Source organism: Oncorhynchus masou, chromosome 29 (genome assembly GCF_036934945.1).
Source record: "Oncorhynchus masou masou isolate Uvic2021 chromosome 29, UVic_Omas_1.1, whole genome shotgun sequence".
Classification (NCBI taxonomy): Eukaryota; Metazoa; Chordata; class Actinopteri; order Salmoniformes; family Salmonidae; genus Oncorhynchus; species Oncorhynchus masou.
In genome coordinates, this window is record NC_088240.1 from 25,872,295 (window position 1) to 25,891,885 (window position 19,591).

The 19,591-nt window shown below is 42.5% G+C and overlaps 1 protein-coding gene across 1 annotated transcript in view; it reads left to right on the forward strand.

The window, feature by feature from the left end:
- LOC135519265 (pre-mRNA-splicing factor CWC22 homolog) overlaps positions 1 to 19,591 on the forward strand; it is a 53,676-nt gene that overhangs the window by 12,218 nt on the left and 21,867 nt on the right. The window contains exons 7-13 of the mRNA XM_064944399.1: positions 1,885 to 2,013; positions 2,192 to 2,360; positions 2,543 to 2,732; positions 3,020 to 3,226; positions 11,809 to 11,871; positions 12,186 to 12,293; positions 13,136 to 13,220. Coding sequence (XP_064800471.1) covers positions 1,885 to 2,013; positions 2,192 to 2,360; positions 2,543 to 2,732; positions 3,020 to 3,226; positions 11,809 to 11,871; positions 12,186 to 12,293; positions 13,136 to 13,220 — 951 coding nt within the window. The remainder of the gene's footprint in view (positions 1 to 1,884; positions 2,014 to 2,191; positions 2,361 to 2,542; positions 2,733 to 3,019; positions 3,227 to 11,808; positions 11,872 to 12,185; positions 12,294 to 13,135; positions 13,221 to 19,591) is intronic.

Below are 19,591 nucleotides of genomic sequence, written 5' to 3' on the forward strand. Positions count from 1 at the left end.
AGCACGTGCACACACACAGCACGTCCACAGACGCACATACATACACACAGGGTACACTATGAGCCTACTCTAGGGTCCCTGAATAAAGCATCACCATCAATAGATAGATGGATATCTATATATATATCACGTACAGTTGAAGTCAGAAGTTTACATACACTTAGGATGGAGTCTTTAAAACTCGTTTTTCAACCACTCTACAAACTATGGTTTTGGCAAGTCTTTTAGGATATCTACTTTGTGCATGACAAGTAATTTTTCCAACAATTGTTTACAGTTTATTTCACTTATAATTCACTGTATCACAATTCCAGTGGGTCAGAAGTTTACATACACAAAGTTGACTGTGCCTTTAAACGGCTTGAAACATTTCAGAAAATTATGTCATGGCTTTAGAAGCGTCTGATTGACATAATTTGAGTCAATTGGAGGTGTACCTGTGGATGTATTTCAAGACCTACCTTCGAACTCAGTGCCTCTTTGCTTGACATCATGGGAAAAACCAAAAGAAATCAGCCAAGATCTCAGAAAAAAAATTGTAGTCCACAAGTCTGGTTTATTCTGGGAGCAATTTCCAAACGCATGAAGGTACCACGTTCATCTATACAAACAATAGTACGCAAGTATAAACACCATGGGACCACGCAGCCATCATACTGCTCAGAAAGGTGACGCGTTCTGTCTCCTAGAGATGAGCGTACTTTGGTGCGAAAAGTGCAAATCAATCCCAGAACATCAGCACATCAAGGACTTTGTGAAGATGCTGGAGGAAACAGGTACAAAAGTATCTATATCCACAGTAAAACAAGTTTTATATCGACATAACCTGAAAGGCCACTCAGCAAGGAAGAAGCCACCGCTATAAAACCGCCATAAAAAGCCAGACTACGGTTTACAACTGCACATGGGGACAAAGATCGTACTTTCTGGAGAAATGTCCTCTGGTCTGATGAAACAAAAATAGAACTGTTTAGCCATAATGACCACCGTTATTTTTGGAGGTAAAAGGGAGAGGCTCGCCTGCCTGAAGATCCCCATCCCAAACGTGAAGCACGGAGGTGGCAGCGTCATGTTGTGGGGGTGCTTTGCTGCAGGAGGGACTGGTGCACGTCACAAAATAGATGGCATCATGGGAAGAAAATTATGTGGATATATTGAAGGAACATCTCAAGACATCAGATGGCATCATGGGAAGAAAATTATGTGGATATATTGAAGGAACATCTCAAGACATCAGTCAGGAATTTAAAGCTTGGCTGCTTGGTCTTCCAAATGGGCAATGACCCCAAGCATACTTCCAAAGTTGTGGCAAAATGGCTTCAGGATTACAAAGTCAAGGTATTGGAGTGGCCATGGCAAAGCCTTGACCTCAATCCCATAGAAAATTTGTGGGCAGAACTGAAAATGTGTGTCCGAGCAAGGAGGCCTACAGCCTGACTCAGTTACACCAGCTCTGTCAGGAGGAATGGGCCAAAATTCACCCAACTTACTGTTGGAAGCGTGTGGAAGGCTATCTGAAATATTTGACCCAAGTTAACCAATTTAAATGCAATGCTACCAAATACTAATTGAGTATGTAATCTTCTGATCCACTGGTAATGTTATGAAAGAAATTAAAGCTTAAATAAATAATTCTCTAATATTATTGACATTTCACATTCTTAAAATAAAGTGGTGATCCTAATTGACCTTAGACGGGGAATTTTTAAATTAGTATTGTTTTGCGGTAGTCTGGTGTAGGTACTGACATTTTAGGATGTATTGTTTTGCAAAGGAATTTGAAATATGTTCTGGCTGCGTTATTGTATAACCACTTTTTCACTGCTGATGTGAAAATGGCTTCATGACTACATTTGATAAGGATGATTTTTCTCTTGTTTCCAGTCTGGCATACCAGCGTATGAGCTGGGAGGCTCTGAAGAAGTCTATCAACGGTCTGATCAACAAGGTGAATGTGTCCAACATCGCCATGATCATTCAGGAGCTGCTGCAGGAGAATATTGTTAGGGGAAGGTAATGGCTCCAGCTTGATTTATCAATCAAATGTATTACTCCTTAGCTTTGAGACATGGATTATTTGGGTAAAGTCATGTTTAAGTGCAGCTCACTGCGTGTTTGTCTGACCGTCCATCCTTCTGTCTGTCCTTGTCTCTGTCTGTGCCGCCTGTGTGTGTCCGTGTCCATTCTCCAGAGGTCTCCTGGCCAGGTCCACCCTGCAGGCCCAGAGTGCTTCGGCCACCTTCACCCACGTCTATGCTGCTGTGGTAGCCATCATCAACTCCAAGTTCCCTCAGATAGGAGAGCTCATCCTCAAGAGACTCATCCTTAACTTCCGCAAGGGCTACCGGAGGAACGACAAGGTGACTAGCTGCCGCCTCGTTTAGTTTTGACATAACGATGTGATGGGAAGACACGGTGACTGCTTCAGCTACTTCAGTCACTCCTGCCTCATTTATACATATAACGTTGATACATATTATGGAGAAGTTCAGAGCTCAGCTGTTTAACTCTTTCTAATACATTTTGTATTCTTGTTTTTCAGGCACAATGTCTCACGGCATCAAAGTTTGTTGCTCATCTCGTCAATCAGAATGTGGCCCATGAGGTCTTGTGTCTGGAGATGTTGACTCTGCTCCTGGAGAGACCTACTGACGACAGCGTGGAGGTGTCCATCAGCTTCCTCAAGGAGTGTGGCCTCAAACTCACGGAGGTTTCCCCTAGGGGCATCAATGGTACAAAGCTATACACTGAGGTCTCCCCTAGGGGCATTAATGTTCCATGGCTATACACTGAGGTCTCCTAGGGGCGTTAATGGTCCATGGCTATACAGAACACGTCCGCTCTTACTGTTTGAACAGGCTTGAGAGAAGGAAGCATTAGTTCCATCAAAGCTACAGAATCCTTTTAGCACTGCATCACAGCTCATTCAGAGAAATCAAGGGATTTCTTTATTTCTCTGGTGTTCTTACGTCCCATTTCGCTTGTTATCTAATTTAAACACTGTCTCTTCTGTTTTTAGCCATTTTCGAGCGGCTGCGCAACATCCTTCACGAGTCAGAGATTGACAAGCGGGTGCAGTACATGATCGAAGTGATGTTTGCCATCAGGAAGGATGGGTTTAAGGACCACCCTATCGTCCCAGAGGGGCTGGACTTGGTGGAGGAAGAAGATCAGTTCACACACATGCTGCCCCTAGAGGACGACTACAACCAAGAAGATATACTCAGTAAGATGCTACAGATTATAATGTTTATTTGGTACACCCATCTAGTACCGGGTTGGACCCCCTTTGGCACCAGAACAGCCTGAATTCTTCAGGGCATAGATTCTACAAGGTGTGGCGTTCAAATGTTGCTCAATTGTCATCAAGGGACCTATCGTGTGCCAGTAAAACCTTCCCCACACCATCACCACCAGCCTATACCGTTGACACCAGGCATGATGGGGCCATGGACACGTGCTGCGTACTCCAAATCCTTACTCTGCCATCAGCATGACGCAACCGGAACTGGGATTTGTCTGACTAGGCAATGTTTATCCACTTCTCAATTATCCAGTGTTGGTGATCGCGTGTCCACTGGAGCCTCTTCTTGTTTTTAGCCGATAGGATTGGAACGCGGTGTGGTCGTCTGATACAATAGCCTATCTGTGACAAGGACCGACGAGTTGTGCATTCCAAGATACCATTCGGCACACACTGTTGTACTGCGCTGTTATTTGCCTGTTTGTGGCCCGTCACCTTGCATTATTCTTGCCATTCGCCTTCGACCTCTCATCAGCAAGCTGTTTTTGGCCACAGCACTGCCACTGACTGGATGTTTTTTTGTTTGTCTCACAATTCTCGGTAAACCCTAGACACTGTCGTGCGTGAAAAGCCTAGGAGGCCGAATGTTTCTGAGATACTAGAACCGGTGTGCCTGGTACCGACGATCATACCATGTCGCTTAGGTCACTTGTTTGTAATCGAGTAGTAACTGAATGCCTTTGTCTGCCTGCTTTATATAGCAGGCCACATGACTCACTGTCGGTAGGAGAGAACCATTTTTGTGAACGGGGGGGTGGTGTACCAAATAAACTGGTCACTGAGTGGCCCTGTGTATAGAATATTTATTTAACTTTCATTTAACTAGGCAAGTCAGTTAATGACGGCCTATACAGGCCAAACCCGGACAACACTGGGCCAATTGTGGGGTGCCATATGGGACTCGCAATCACGGCCGGTTGTGATAGACCCTGGATTCGAACCAGGGTGTCTGTAGTGACACCTCTAGCACTGAGATGCATTGTCTTAGGCCGCTGCGCCACTCTGGAACCTCTAGTTGGGAGTCCCTAGTAGGGTCAGTTCACACCCATGCTGCCCCTAGAGGATCACTACAACCAAGAAGATATCCTGAGTAAGGTATGCCCAGGCATTCAAATACTGCAGACCTAACCAGCCAATACTTTATAAAAAAACAGTGTCCTCACCTAGGGCTGTGGCGGTCACAATTTCGTCTGCCGGCGATTGTCAAGGAAATGACTGTTGTCCTCACAGTCATTGACAGTTAATTTACATAAACACATTTAGCATCTGCTGGCTTCCACACACAGCCTACAAGACAAAAAGTCACATTCACAATAAATCCATTATTTATTTTAGACGGGTCTAAAGAAGCATGATATGAGGAAAATGTAGTCTATTTCAGAAGAACAGAATAGCATAGTATGAGTTGTCCTGATGTGGCTATGCCAAATGGCTGTGGGCTACAATAGTTCATTTAGCAGACAAGATTTGCTTAGAATTCCGTGGCATTATTTTATAGTCTGAAGAATACAATTGAACAAAGCTGAATAAAATATAAATATTTTCTCAATGATTTGAAGGAGTGCGCACACGTGGCTATTCTGTGTTGAGTAGTTAACAAAGAAATAGGTACTCCTATATGCTTCATTTAGAGTTATTAATGTACCTTTAGTTCTACCAATGTTGGGCTATATGTTTAGATGTTTAATACATTGTAAGGCTGCATAATGAGACTAATGATGATTTGAAAAACATTGCTTGAAAGGCATGAGCTCTGCTTTGTTTTTTGGGCAGACTGTGCACACTCCAGTAGTCTCTCATTCACAATTTGACAAGCACTTGATAATGTCTTGAATTTCACAGTGGCATCCCTTTTGTGGCTGTAATTCACCCCCCAAAAATCCATGCCTTTTGTGGCCCAGAGTGCTGCATTGTGCCCTTCTCCCTGAGTGTGCTGTGCAATCTGAAGCGTCTCTCACTTACATTGCTCGCCATCATGTGATCTGGTCTTTCTCACAGGCTACAAGTGAAGACATACACGTTGGGATGCAACTGTGCCCGTCCTCCAATTCCAAGGTGCAAATTGAAGATATTGGAAGAATTGTCCACATTTACATTTCGTCAACCAACAAGATGAGTAGGCGTATGAACAGCAAAAGGACTATCCTATGTCAGTCTGCTTCCCCGTAGTACGAAAGTCTACCTATTCTGTGCGAGAAACACATTTCAAACATAGTTGTGGGATGCGATAGATACAGTGCCTTGCGAAAGTATTCGGCCCCCTTGAACTTTGCGACCTTTTGCCACATTTCAGGCTTCAAACATAAAGATATAAAACTGTATTTTTTTGTGAAGAATCAACAACAAGTGGGACACAATCATGAAGTGGAACGACATTTATTGGATATTTCAAACTTTTTTAACAGATCAAAAACTGAAAAATTGGGCGTGCAAAATTATTCAGCCCCCTTAAGTTAATACATTGTAGCGCCACCTTTTGCTGCTATTACATCTGTAAGTCGCTTGGGGTATGTCTCTATCAGTTTTGCACATCGAGAGACTGACATTTTTTCCCATTCCTCCTTGCAAAACAGCTCGAGCTCAGTGAGGTTGGATGGAGAGCATTTGTGAACAACAGTTTTCAGTTCTTTCCACAGATTCTCGATTGGATTCAGGTCTGGACTTTGACTTGGCCATTCTAACACCTGGATATGTTTATTTTTGAACCATTCCATTGTAGCGTTTGCTTTATGTTTTGGATCATTGACTTGTTGGAAGACAAATCTCCGTCCCAGTCTCAGGTCTTTTGCAGACTCCATCAGGTTTTCTTCCAGAATGGTCCTGTATTTGGCTCCATCCATCTTCCCATCAATTTTAACCATCTTCCCTGTCCCTGCTGAAGAAAAGCAGGCCCAAACCATGATGCTGCCACCACCATGTTTGACAGTGGGGATGATGTGTTCAGGGTGATGAGCTGTGTTGCTATTACGCCAAACATAACGTTTTGCATTGTTGCCAAAAAGTAAAATTTTGGTTTAATCTGACCAGAGCACCTTCTTCCACATGTTTGGTGTGTCTCCCAGGTGGCTTGTGGCAAACTTTAAACAACACTTTTTATGGATATCTTTAAGAAATGGCTTTCTTCTTGCCACTCTTCCATAAAGACCAGATTTGTGCAATATACGACTGATTGTTGTCCTATGGACAGAGTCTCCCACCTCAGCTGTAGATCTCTGCAGTTCATCCAGAGTGATCATGGGCCTCTTGGCTGCATCTCTGATCAGTCTTCTCCTTGTATGAGCTGAAAGTTTAGAGGGACGGCCAGGTCTTGGTAGATTTGCAGTGGTCTGATACTCCTTCCATTTCAATATTATCGCTTGTACAATGCTCCTTGGGATGTTTAAAGCTTGGGAAATCTTTTTGTATCCAAATCCGGCTTTAAACTTCTTCACAACAGTATCTCGGACCTGCCTGGTGTGTTCCTTGTTCTTCATGATGCTCTCTGCTCTTTTAACGGACCTCTGAGACTATCACAGTGCAGGTGCATTTATACGGAGACTTGATTACACACAGGTGGATTGTATTTATCATCATTAGTCATTTAGGTCAACATTGGATCATTCAGAGATCCTCACTGAACTTCTGGAGAGAGTTTGCTGCACTGAAAGTAAAGGGGCTGAATAATTTTGCACGCCCAATTTTTCAGTTTTTGATTTGTTAAAAAGTTTGAAATATCCAATAAATGTTGTTCCACTTCATGATTGTGTCCCCACTTGTTGTTGATTCTTCACAAAAAAATACAGTTTTATATCTCTATGTTTGAAGCCTGAAATGTGGCAAAAGGTCACAAAGTTCAAGGGGGCCGAATACTTTCGCAAGGCACTGTACCAAATTAATACATCCATTAGCATCAAAACATTTTTTTAAAGCAATGAGGCTGACTCAACAGATCAGAATATTTATCTTCAAATGTTGGTAAGCACTTCCCCAAACTTGAAACTCACGCGCTGCTTGTGTATGCCAGTTAGGATTTACACCCCTTGTAAAACGGATTAATGTGCTTCATTTTAAGAAGTTATTTGGCTACTTTAGTTGTGATACAAACCTTATTAAAACTTACAGGCCTATGGGCTAGGCTATTCAAAAAAAGTGTGCGACTGATTCAAAAAGTTGCCCAAAAAAGGCCTCGTTTCTGACCTTGATGCTGGGCATCATTCACAAGTGATAATATAGCCTATCACTTGTGAATTATAATATTGTCACCCATCAGACTATTCTTGATTTAATCTTGTCTTTATATATACCAAATCATATGTCTGACATTTAATTTAGAATGGACCATTATCATACACCTGTCTCGAAACAGGGTCAACGGGAAAAAAATACATGTCATCTATGCACTTAAATATCGACTGGAGGACACTTTTCCCCATGGTTTATTTTCACGTAGGCTTTACTCCTGTTGGAAATATAAGCAATGTACTTAATATTAGGAAAGTTGAGAAATAAATATAGTAGGCCTAGCCTATAGAAATCTCCTCTTTTCATTAGCGGATGTCACTGTTTTCTCCCGCAGTTGCATAGCCTATAGAAATGTTGTGCAACATGAGCTCATGGGCTCTCATGAAGTGTTTGATTAGATTTTCTAATACATTTGCATTTATGTCATAGTGATTAAAGGAACAATAGAGTGCTGAGTACCAGGCATTTAGCAAGTTTGGAAGGCTACTAATGATGACCAGCAGCAGCATCAGAGCTTGGATATCCAAATTATTGTGACTAAACGTGTGTGATATGGTTCGGCCAGAGATGTTCGCTTTGCTTTCCTAGGAAACTATGCAGGATTTAGTTTTTTGGGGTATTATTTCATACACTGTTACCACAGGAAATCTTAAGTCTTATGACATATAGCTGGAAAGAACTATTGGATATAAGAGCAACATCAACTTACCAACATTACGACCAGGAATACGACTTCCCCAAAGCGGATCTTCTGTTTGGACCACCACCCAGGACAATGGATCGGATCCCAGTACACGACCCAAAACAAGAGCGCCACAGAAGGGGCAGACGGAGCGGTCTTCTGGTCAGGCTCCGTAGACAGGCTCACCGCTCCCGAGTATACTACTCGCCAATGTCCAGTCTCTTGACAACAAGGTAGACTAAATTTGAGGAAGGGTTGCCTTCCAGAGAGACATCAGAGATTGTAACATTCTCTGTTTCACGGAAACGTGGCTCACTCGGGATGCGTTCTCAGAGTCGGTACAGCCACCCGGTTTCTTTGCGCATCGGGACCGACAGAAACAAACATCTCTCTGGTAAGAAGGGTGGGGGTGCATGCCGTATGATTAACCAGTCGTGGTGTGATCATAACAACATACAAGAACTCAAGTTCACCTGACCTAGAATTTCTTACAATCAAATGCAGACAGCATCATCTACCAAGAGAATTCTCTTCGATTATAATCACAGCCGTGTATACCCCCCCCCCCCAAGCAGACACCTCGACGGCCCTGAAAGAACTTCATAGGACTCTATGTAAACTGGAAAAAACATATCCTGAGGCTGCATTTATTGTAGCTGGGGATTTTTAACAAGGCTCCCTAAATTTTATCAGCATATCGAATGCCTGACCCGGGCTGGCAAAACTCTGGATCAATGCTGCTACTAACTTCCGCGACGCATACAAAGCCTTCCCTCACCCTTTCAGCAAATCTGACCACGACTCCATTTGACTCCAAACACCCGTGCTCAGGTCTGTTCAACGCTGGTCCAACCAATCTGATTCCACGCTTCAAGATTGCTTCAATCACGTGGACTGGGATATGTTCTGGATGGTCTCAGACAACAACATTGATGTATACGCTGATTCGGTGAGCAAGTTTATTAGCAAGTGCATCGGTGATGTTGTACCCACGGTAACTATTCAAATCTTCCCCAACCAGAAACCGTGGATTGATGACAGCATTCTCGCAAAACTAAAAGCGCAAACCAATGCTTTTAATTATGGCAAGGCGACCGGAAACATGACCAAATACAAACCGTGTCGCTATTCCCAATCAAACAAGCTCACCGTCAGTATAGAGACAAAGTAGAGTCACAATTCAACGGCTCACACACGAGACGCATGTGGCAGGGTTTACTGTCAATCACGAACTACAAAAAGAAAACCAGCCCCGTCGTGGACACGGGCGTCTTGCTCCCAGACAAACTAAACAACTTCTTTGCTCGCGGCCCGCTATCAAAACCTGTGGGCTCTCCTTCACCCCAGCCAACATGAGTAAAACATTTAAACGTGTTAACCCTCGCAAGGCTCCCTAGCCGTGTACTCAGAGCATGCGCCGACCAGCTGGCTGGTGTGTTTACGGACATAATCCCTATCCCAGTCTGCTGTTCCCACATGCTACAAGAGGGCCACTATTGTTCCTGTTCCTAAGAAAGCTAAGGTAACTAAGCTAAACGACTACCGCCCTGTAGCACTCACTTCCGTCATCCATGAAGTACTTTGAGAGACTAGTCAAGGATCATATCACCTATACATTACCTGACACCCTAGACCCACTTACCGCCCCAATTGGTCCACAGACAACGCACTCACACTGCCCTAACCTATCTGGACAAGAGGAATACCTATGTAAGAAAGTTGTTCATCGATTACAGCTCAGCATTTAACATCATAGTACCCTCTAAACTCGGCCCCACCCTGTGCAACTGGGTTCTGGACTTTCTGACGGGCCGCTCCCAGGTGATGAGGGTAGGAAACATCTCCACCTCGCTGATCCTCAACACTGGGGCCCCACAAGGGTGCGTTCTCAGCCCTCTCCTGTACTCCCTGTTCACCCATGACTGTGTGGCCAACTCAATCATCAAGTTTTCAGACGACACTACAGTGGTAGGCTTGATTACCAACAACGACGAGGAGGTGAGGGCCCTCGGAGTGTGTTGTCAGGAAGATAACCTCACACTCAAAGTCAACAAAACAAAGGAGACTTTTACAGATGCACAATCGAGAGCCTCCTGTCGGGCTGTATCACCGCCTGGTATGGCAGCTGCTCTGGCCACAAACGTAAGGTTCTCAAGAGGGTAGTGAGGTCTCCACAACGCATCACCGCGTGCAAACTACCTGCTCTCCAGGACACTTACATCACCCGATATCACAGTAAGGCCAAAAAGATCATCAAGGACAACAACCATCCGAGCCACTGCCTGTTCGCCCCGCTATCACCCAGAAGGCGAAGTCAGTACAGGTGCATCAAAGCTGGGACCGAGAGACTGAAAAACAGCTATCTCAAGGCCATCGGACTGTTAAACAGCATCACTACAGCCATCACTAACATTGAGTGGCTGATGCCAACATACTGACTCAAATCAGTATGTTGGTAGATTGGATGTAATAAATGTAACTTTAAACAATGCCACTTTATATAATGTTTACATGCCCTACATTACTCATCTCATATGTATATACTGTACTCTATACCCTCTACTGCATATTGCCTATGCCGTTCGGCCATCGCTCATCCATATATTTATATGTACATATTCTTATTCATTCCTTTACACTTGTGTGTATAAGGTAGTTGTTGTGAAATTGTGTGATTACTTGTGAGATATTCCAGCACGGTCGGAACTAGAAGCAGAAGCGTTTCGCTACACTCTCATTAATATCTGCTACCCATGTGTATGTGACCAATAAAATTTGATGTGGAATTTGACTGACTCGTGACTTCCGGTGTGGCACTAATATGGTCACCACAACAGTCCTATCCTCACCCTACTTAATTGCGCTGTTCTGAAATAACTTGACAATGTGAAAGCCAGCCAATGGTTAGCTTCCACCATGTGGTTTTCAACGATCAAGACTATTTGAATCTGTGTAAATGAAGGGGAGGAGACAAGGTGAGAACATGTTTTTAAGAAAATACAATTGAGCCATATCTGTGATGGCTTAGTTTTCAGCATGTTCATTGCCAGGGGGGAGAGAATACCCCGTCCCATTATTCAGTCAATTCACCTGCTGTCCTTTAGGCCCCTAAGGATTCTGAGCTAATTATGCTGGTATAGCTGGGGGTTTCCTCTATCAGTCTCTCTATAGATGTCCCAGTGTGGAATGATGTTCTCTGAGAGGAGAGAAATCACAGCGTTCGTCTCTACCCTCTATCTCACCCCCTCGCTCTCTCGTAAAAGAGGGTTATTTTTTCAGACTGACATTAAGATTCCGCTTCTATTTATTTATGTTTGTTCAATTCAACAGATGATGAACATATTTTCTGTAGCTTCAGCACATACACACTTGTCCTAATTGGAAAATCTATACACGCGTTCCTTCAGGGTGCAAGAGAAGGGAAGAAAGCCATTATCACTTTAAGCCCTGATATGAAATGCATCCTAATACACAATGAGTGTGTTTTTATGGGTAATTACTTCTGATTGTGGCTCATTTGCAGTGATTTTAAGTGCTCTGGAATGTAGTAATTGCAAACAAATGGTTGCTATTAAAAACAATAATGTTCTGTATCTTGCAGATGTCTTTAAGATGGATACAGACTTCTTGGAGAACGAGGAGAAGTACAAAGCAATTAAAAAGGGTGAGTTGCTAGATGGATGGATCACAATGCCAATTATTGCCTTAAGACAAAGCAAAACATTTGACATTGAACTGAATATGGTTTAATGTGTAATAGGTTATTGTTGTCTGGCAGCTACCTAGCTAATGTTGCAGCTACTACAGTGTATAAAGTCTGTATGATCAACTGAATTCCACCATACTGTGCCATAATTTCAGATAGTTATTGTAAAAGATGGTGTCCTCCATGACATACCTAGTTAAGTAAATACAAATGTTGGAGAAAGTAATGTGTTTTAGTGTAGAATGTCATATGACCATCTCTTTTCTCCACAGAGATCCTGGATGAGGGCAGCAGCGACTCTGGAGAGGATGCCAATGGAAGTGATGATGATGAAGATGATGATAATGATGGAGAAAAGGAGGGGGAAGAGGGTGGAGATGGTATGCATACAACATCTTATTCATTTGAAAAATCACAAAGATTAACACAGAAGGACACTGACATTCAACAATTACAAAGAGCATGGTTCAAAACTCTAAACATGTGACAAGAGGAAGGATACTGTTATGTTAACAGTGACACATTCTGTACTGCGGTAACTTGGGGACAGTGGTGGTTATAGTGGTGGCCTTGGCTGTCCTTGATTGTCCCAGAGGTAATCTGCCCCAGAAATCTCATCATCCCCAGTGGCTCAGTACTGCAAAGGAAATGCACTGCATACCAAGACCATTAGGAGGGAAGGAGTCCTCTGATTCTCTGTGCATCCCAAATGGCACCCTATTCCCTATATAATGCACTATAATGGGTTCTGGTCAAAAGTAGTCACATATATAGGGAATTGGGTGCCATTTAGGGATGCACATGGTCATTTCTCAGTGTCTCCATGCTATCCCATGGCAAGCAAGAGATCGGTCACTGCTTTTACGTTTCACTGACTGCTCTCTCCTAGATGGTCTGTCAGAACACTTCGGTACACTATTCATTAAACTTTGTATCAACTTGAATGACCCCAGTTTTATTATTATAATACATGCCATTTGGCAACTTTTATCCACAGCGACTTCAGTAAGTGCATTCATTTTTAGTATCTTGCAGGAATCAAACACACGACTTTGGTATTGGCAACGCCATGCTTGGGAAATGGAAATAACTCCCAAAAGAATGAGTGAGACAAACAGATTGACCTCTGTGTGGAGACCGATAGCATGACAACACCTGACAGTGTAACAATCAATACAACCCTCCTTCATCCTTATAACTATGTACTGTTTTACTTTTATAGAAGCAGAGAAAGTCACCATCTTTGACCAGACGGAAGTCAACCTAGTCGCATTTCGCCGTACCATCTATCTCGCCATCCAGTCAAGGTGGGTAGTTGGGCTGTGCGTGTGTGTGTTAGGGCTGCACGATATGTGCCAAAAATCTATTTGTTTACTGCGGTTTATACATTTTTATTGCAATTTAGATCAAAACACTTTGATCCTCGGGACAGCCCATACGGAAAATATGTATGAACGCATGACTGTAAGTCACTTTGAATAAAAGCTTCTGCTAAATGGCATATATGCCTTAAAGTATTCATACCCCTTATTCCACATTTTGTTGTTTCAGCCTGAATTCAAAATGGATTAAATAAATAAAAAATACTCTCACCTTTCTACACACAATACCCCATAATGACAAATTGAAAACACATAGTGTTAGAAATGTTAGCACATTTACTGAAAATAGAAATATCTAATTTACTTAAGTATTCACACCCCTTTGCTATGACACTCCAAATTGAGCACAGGTGCATCCAATTTGTTTTGATCATCATTGATGTTACTAGAACTTGGAGTCCACCAGTGGGCCAATTCAACACACCTGTCCATATAAGGTCCGACAGCTGAGGGTGCATGTCATTGCAGAAACAATACCATGAAGTTCAAGGAACTGTCCGTAGATCTCCGAGAGAATTGTGATGAGGCATACAGTACCAGTCAAAAGTTTGGACACTTGCTCATTCCACGTTTTTTCTTTATTTTTACTGTTTTCTAAGTTGTAGAATAATAGTGAAGACATCAAAACTATGAAATAACACATGGAATCATGTAGTAACCAAAAAAGTGTTAAACAAATGAAAATACATTTTAGATTCTTCAAAGTAGCCACCCTTTGCCTTGACGACAGCGTTGCACTCTCTCAACCAGCATCTTGAGGTAGTCCCCTGGAATGCATTTCAATTAACAGGTATGCCTTGTTAAAAGTTCATTTGTGGAATTTCTTTCCTTCTTAATGCGTTTGAGCCAATCACTTCTGTTGTGACAAGGTATGGGGTGGTGTACAGAAGATAGCCCTATTTGGTCAAAGACCAAATCCATATTATGGCAAGAACAGCTCAAATAAGCAAAGAGAAAGGGCAGTCCATCATTACTTTAAGACATGAAGGTCAGTCAATATGGAACATTTCAAGAACTTTGACATTTTCTTCAAGTGCAGTCGCAAAAACATCAAGCGTTATGATGACAGGCTCTCGTGAGGACCGCCACAGGAACGGAAGACCCAGAGTTCTCTGCTGCAGAGGATAAGTTCATTAGTTACCAGCCTCAGAAATTGCAGCCCAAATAAATGCTTCAGAGTTTCAAGTAACAGACACATCTCAACATCAACTGTTCAGAGGAGACTGCGTGAATCAGGCCTTTATGGTCAAATTGCTGCAAAGAAACCACTACTAAAGGACATCAATAAGAAGACTTGCTTGGGCCAAGAAACACGAGCAATGGACATTAAACTGGTATGATGAGTCCAAATTTGCGATTTTTGGTTCCAACCGCCATGTCTTCGTGAGACGCTGAGTAGGTGAAAGAATGATCTCCGCATGTGTGATTCCTACAGTGATGCATAGAGGAGGAGGTGTGGGGGTTACTTTGCTGGTGACACTGTCAGTGATTTATTTTAGAATTTAAGGCACACTGAACCAGCATGGCTACCACAGCATTCTGTAGCGACACGGCATCCCATCTGGCTTAGTCCCACTATCATTTGTTTTTCAGAAGGATAATGACCCAACACATCTCTCTGCTGTGTAAGGGCTATTTGACCAAGAAGGAGAGCGTTGAAGTGCGGCGTCAGATGACCTGGCCTCCACAATCGCCTGACCTCAACCCAGTTGAGATGGTTTGGGATGAGTTGGACCGCAGAGTGAAGGAAAAGCAGCCAGTTCAGCATATGTGGGAACTCCTTCAAGACTGTTGGAGAAGCATTCCAGGTTAAGGTGGTTGAGAATGCCAGGAGTGTGCAAAGCTGTCATCAAGGCAAAGGGTGGCTACATTGAAGAATCTCAAATGTAAAATATATTTTGATTTGTTTCACACTTTTTTTGGTTACTACATGATTCCATGTTTTTTTTCATAGTTTTGATGTCTTCATTATTCTACAATGTAGAAAATAGTAACAAATAAAGAAACCCTTGAACGAGTAGGTTTGTTCAAACATTTGACTGGTACTATATATCGGGGGAAGGGTATACAACATTCTTGAGTGTTAAAAGTTGGGAAATAGATGATGTATGGATTTTCCCAGCCTAGACCTAACAAACTGGGGAATCGGGCAAGAAGGCCCTTGGTCAGGGAGGTGACCAATCACTCCTGAGAAAAGGCACATGACAGCATGCCTGGAGTTTGCAAAAAGACACGTGAGAGTGTAAAACCAAATATTCTGTGGTCTAATGAGACAAAAATTTAACTCTGGCCTGAATGCTAAGCATTATGTCTGGAGAAAACCAGGCACAGCTCATCACCCGTCTAACACCATCCCTACCATGAAGCATGGTGGTGTCAGCTTCATGGTGGTGTCAGCAAACGACCTTAGACTGTGCCGAAGGTTTACGTTCCAACAGGACAATGCATACAGCCAAAGCAAAGCTGTAATGGCTTCAGAACAAGAATGTGAAAGTACTTGAGTGGCCCAGCTAAAGCCCAGACTTGAATCCCATTGAAAATCTGTGGAATGACTTGATGATTGCTGGTCACCGCAGCTCCCCATTTTACTTAACAGAGCTTGAGAAAATCTGCAAGAATGGGAGATAATCCCCAAATCCAGATGTGCAAAGCTGATGCAGACTTACCCAAGACGACTCAAAGAAGTTATGGCTGGTGTTTGGCATGACAACGAAAGAAGAAAAAAAACAAATAGTAGAAATTGTCACAGGGTAGAAACCAAAACTGTAGTCATCGCCAATGGTGCTTCTACAGAGTATTGACTCGGGTGTGAATACTTGTGAATTAGATTTCTGTATTTAATTTTCAATATATTTGGTATTTCTAAAAACACATTTTTAATTTGTCATTATGGGGTATTGTGTGTAGATGGATGAGAGGAAAGAAAACAGATTGAATTCAGGCTGTAACACAATGTGGAATAAACTGAGGAGTTTGAATACTTATTGAAGGCAGTTTGTGTGTGTGATGTGAACCATTGGAATCATAGAAATAGAATGAGTAGGCTATTCAAATGTATATGGCTGGTGTTCGGCATGACAACAAATAAAAAAGACCTTATAGAAGGAGTTGTGACAGGGTAGAATCCAAAGTGTTGGTCAGTGTTTCCCAGGAGACCCAAAATACATTTTGAATAGAGACGTTATATTCAGACAAGATTTTAAAATACGCTTCATGTTCTTCTCTGACTCAGAACATGTCGTTGCACAAACAACATGCGGCCTCAGTCACTGGCAGCAGCCTGTATTAGAGAAATGAACATAAGAAGTTAACATGTTTTTGGGGATTCACGTGGTGTGGATCTTTAACCAACTAGCTGTTTGCAGGGATAAAATACAAAAACAAATAGTCTAATACAGGAAACATGTGGATTGACACGAAGAAGCAAACAATCATGCCGACTCAAGCTGAGTGAGTCTAACAGCCAGCTGTGCCTGCTTGAGTGACAAGGGGCGGGACTTGGTTTGTGTCGGAAGCAAGCAGCTGCATGACAGCGAGGGTGAAAGGATAGAGACGTCAAAGACATTGCTATTTGCATATTGAAAATGTCAACGTCGCAGTTTCTATTAAAATTAAATGAATTGTGCATCCCGCTTACTGCAGCCCATCCTTTGTTTCTTATCCGTTATCAGGATCTGGTTAGCATGGTGTGTGTTTCCTATAACCTCAGTCTGGTGTGTGTGTGTTAAAAGGATTAGACGTGCTGTAATGTTTGCCAGCGGTCACTGAGCCCTCCCAAGTCAGGTGAAGTGGTGAAATGATCACATTTTGAAATTCAAATGAACCCTCAATTTGCCCCTCTCGTTCCAAATTTCAGCATCATTCTGCTAGCTTGGCTGACTACGTTTTTACACTACTTACATTGCACACCCCATACACATGATTCTGCACATAACTTACTGCCTGCTTTGGCCAAAAAAAACCTTTTTGATGCATTTTAATTTTGATAAATGCAGATTTTCACTCTTTCACAGGTTGTATAGGGTGAATGCAGAGTGCATCTGCAAGTTAGCTATAATTTTTGCAATGATTCACTGATATGACTCAATCACCCTCATTGAAATCCATCTTGTTTTTTGTGTGTCCGTGCTGCCTGAATGTGGTTTTTCTGTTAAAGTAAACTAGATCTGCCAAACCACAGAACAGAATGGGAAAGGGTCCAGATCCAGGGATGTTTTCAGGAGCAATGGGGCAGTAGACTTTTCCTCTGGGCCAAACCTAGATGGCTGAAAATCACTGCATGTCCACGGCAGATAGACAAGTCTCGAATGCAGTGTATTTAAAGCTGTATTTGCTGAATGTTGTTTTTCTTTTAATTGAATGAACATTTTTGTTTTGCACGCATTCATAATTAATTGGCATAAAACGTTTTTATAGGGTTAAGTTCTCAATGGCACAGACTTCTGCAGAGCAGAATTTAATAGCATTGTGTTAAGGGATGTTGGGGTAGATTTGAAGAGGAACAGACTTGCCATTGTCCAGAGAGACGGGGGTGTTTTAAACCATGTTTTAGTGACTAGCTAAAACATTGCTGTTAGGGAGACTGTTGCAGCAAGTGATGAAGTAGGCTATTCATTCATACGCAGCAGCCCTGCTGAAGTCAGAATGCACCATGCTCTAGTTTCATCTTTTTGGGAAGTTTTCTCTCTCTGCGCTGGATCTTTTTCATTAAAGCACACTATAACAATACATTTGTCCAGGTAGTCCAATCAGTTTCTTCCATTTTCTGCCTAATGAGTAAAACCTGGCCATAGAGGTCCAGGTTGGCTATTTTTCTTAGTTTCTGCTTCTCTAAATCTGAGCTGGTCTTTTTCCAGCTGATGTAGGGTGTAGGACTTGCTCTCAAGACGTTGCAGGTGGAAGGATGACACACTGCAGAGCAATCCACTTACTCTCAGACACACTGCAATGTTTGGAAGAGCAGAGTGCATAGCCATCAACTGTCTCAGACATACTACCTCAGGGCCAGTCAGTGACCAGTAATATGTTGATGATGCTGAAAGCTCCTCTTCTCTTAAGCCCTTTCAGATAAGAGGTTATACGTGTTTGCAGTCTATTTTTCCTTGTTTCTGAATTAAACGTCTTCAGGCCACTAATAGACAGGCTGAGTATTTGTATGTGCAGTGTAGGTCTCCCACATATTTGTATTACATGTGTTTGCATACTGCAATGCACCTTTGTATAAGCATGGGGACATAGACATTTGGCATATTTGTGGCCTTCCAGTAAAGGTAAGTAGTTTGTCATAGCCTAGTTTGTCACAATTTCAATAATTCTTCTATAATTTCTGTGATATACTCAAATCAGTTTCCGTTGACCGGCCGGCTTGTCTGTCTCCGTGTGATAAATGGCCACACTGTACTCAATCTGAAATAGGTAGTGCTGTGGTCCTTGTTCTCTCTTAGCCTTTTCACATTGTGCCGACCTGAATCGAACTGGGCTGGCGTAGCTATTTTTGGCTCACATTGGCCCAGTTCAACTCCACTTGGCCTATCTTGGTTTGGCTCTGTATTGTGAGAAGGTTTTCTGTTCCAGCTAGTAGAAAGGCAGTAGCATCAACACGGAGACAGGACTGAACTTTAGGAACCCTGATAAGTGATTACATAGGAAATTCAACGAGGCCTTGCTCTCTACTGTTTTACCTCTACGGATGCATGAATATAGCCGGTTTGATGCATAACCTGTGGAGTTTCACGCAGATCAGTGTCTCTTTCAAAAGGAGCTTTTACTAATTGTCCTTTATGAGTGTGATATAATAACATGTATGACATGTCACATGTATTGAAGAAGGCTATATAACCGTCACAGGGATTATCCAACCTCTGTGTATTAACACCGTCCCATCAGAATTCTCCTGTCTAGTCGTGGTAAATGAAATGGTCAGGACAGCTTTCTAGAGTGTTGTGTGGTTTTGGAACACGTGGATCGACACGTTGGCTCAGCAGTGTGTCTGTCTGGGTTTGTCAGCGGTTAGAGAAGAGATGCAGAATGCTGGTGGAAATGTATGAATGAAATGAGAGGTCTGTGGTGTTTACCACGGTTTTACACCATGTCTGCAGAATGCAGTCTCGCCTGCTTCATAAATGCAGTTGGGTTGGATGGAATTTTCCAAAGTGATCAAACAACAAAATAAGACATTTATTTTCTCCTTGTTTGTTTATGGATATATAAAGTCTAAATGCGTACTGAATGTACTTCTAAAATAAACATGAGGGCATTATTTTTTCTGTGTGACAAGTTTTTAAAATTCCATCCAA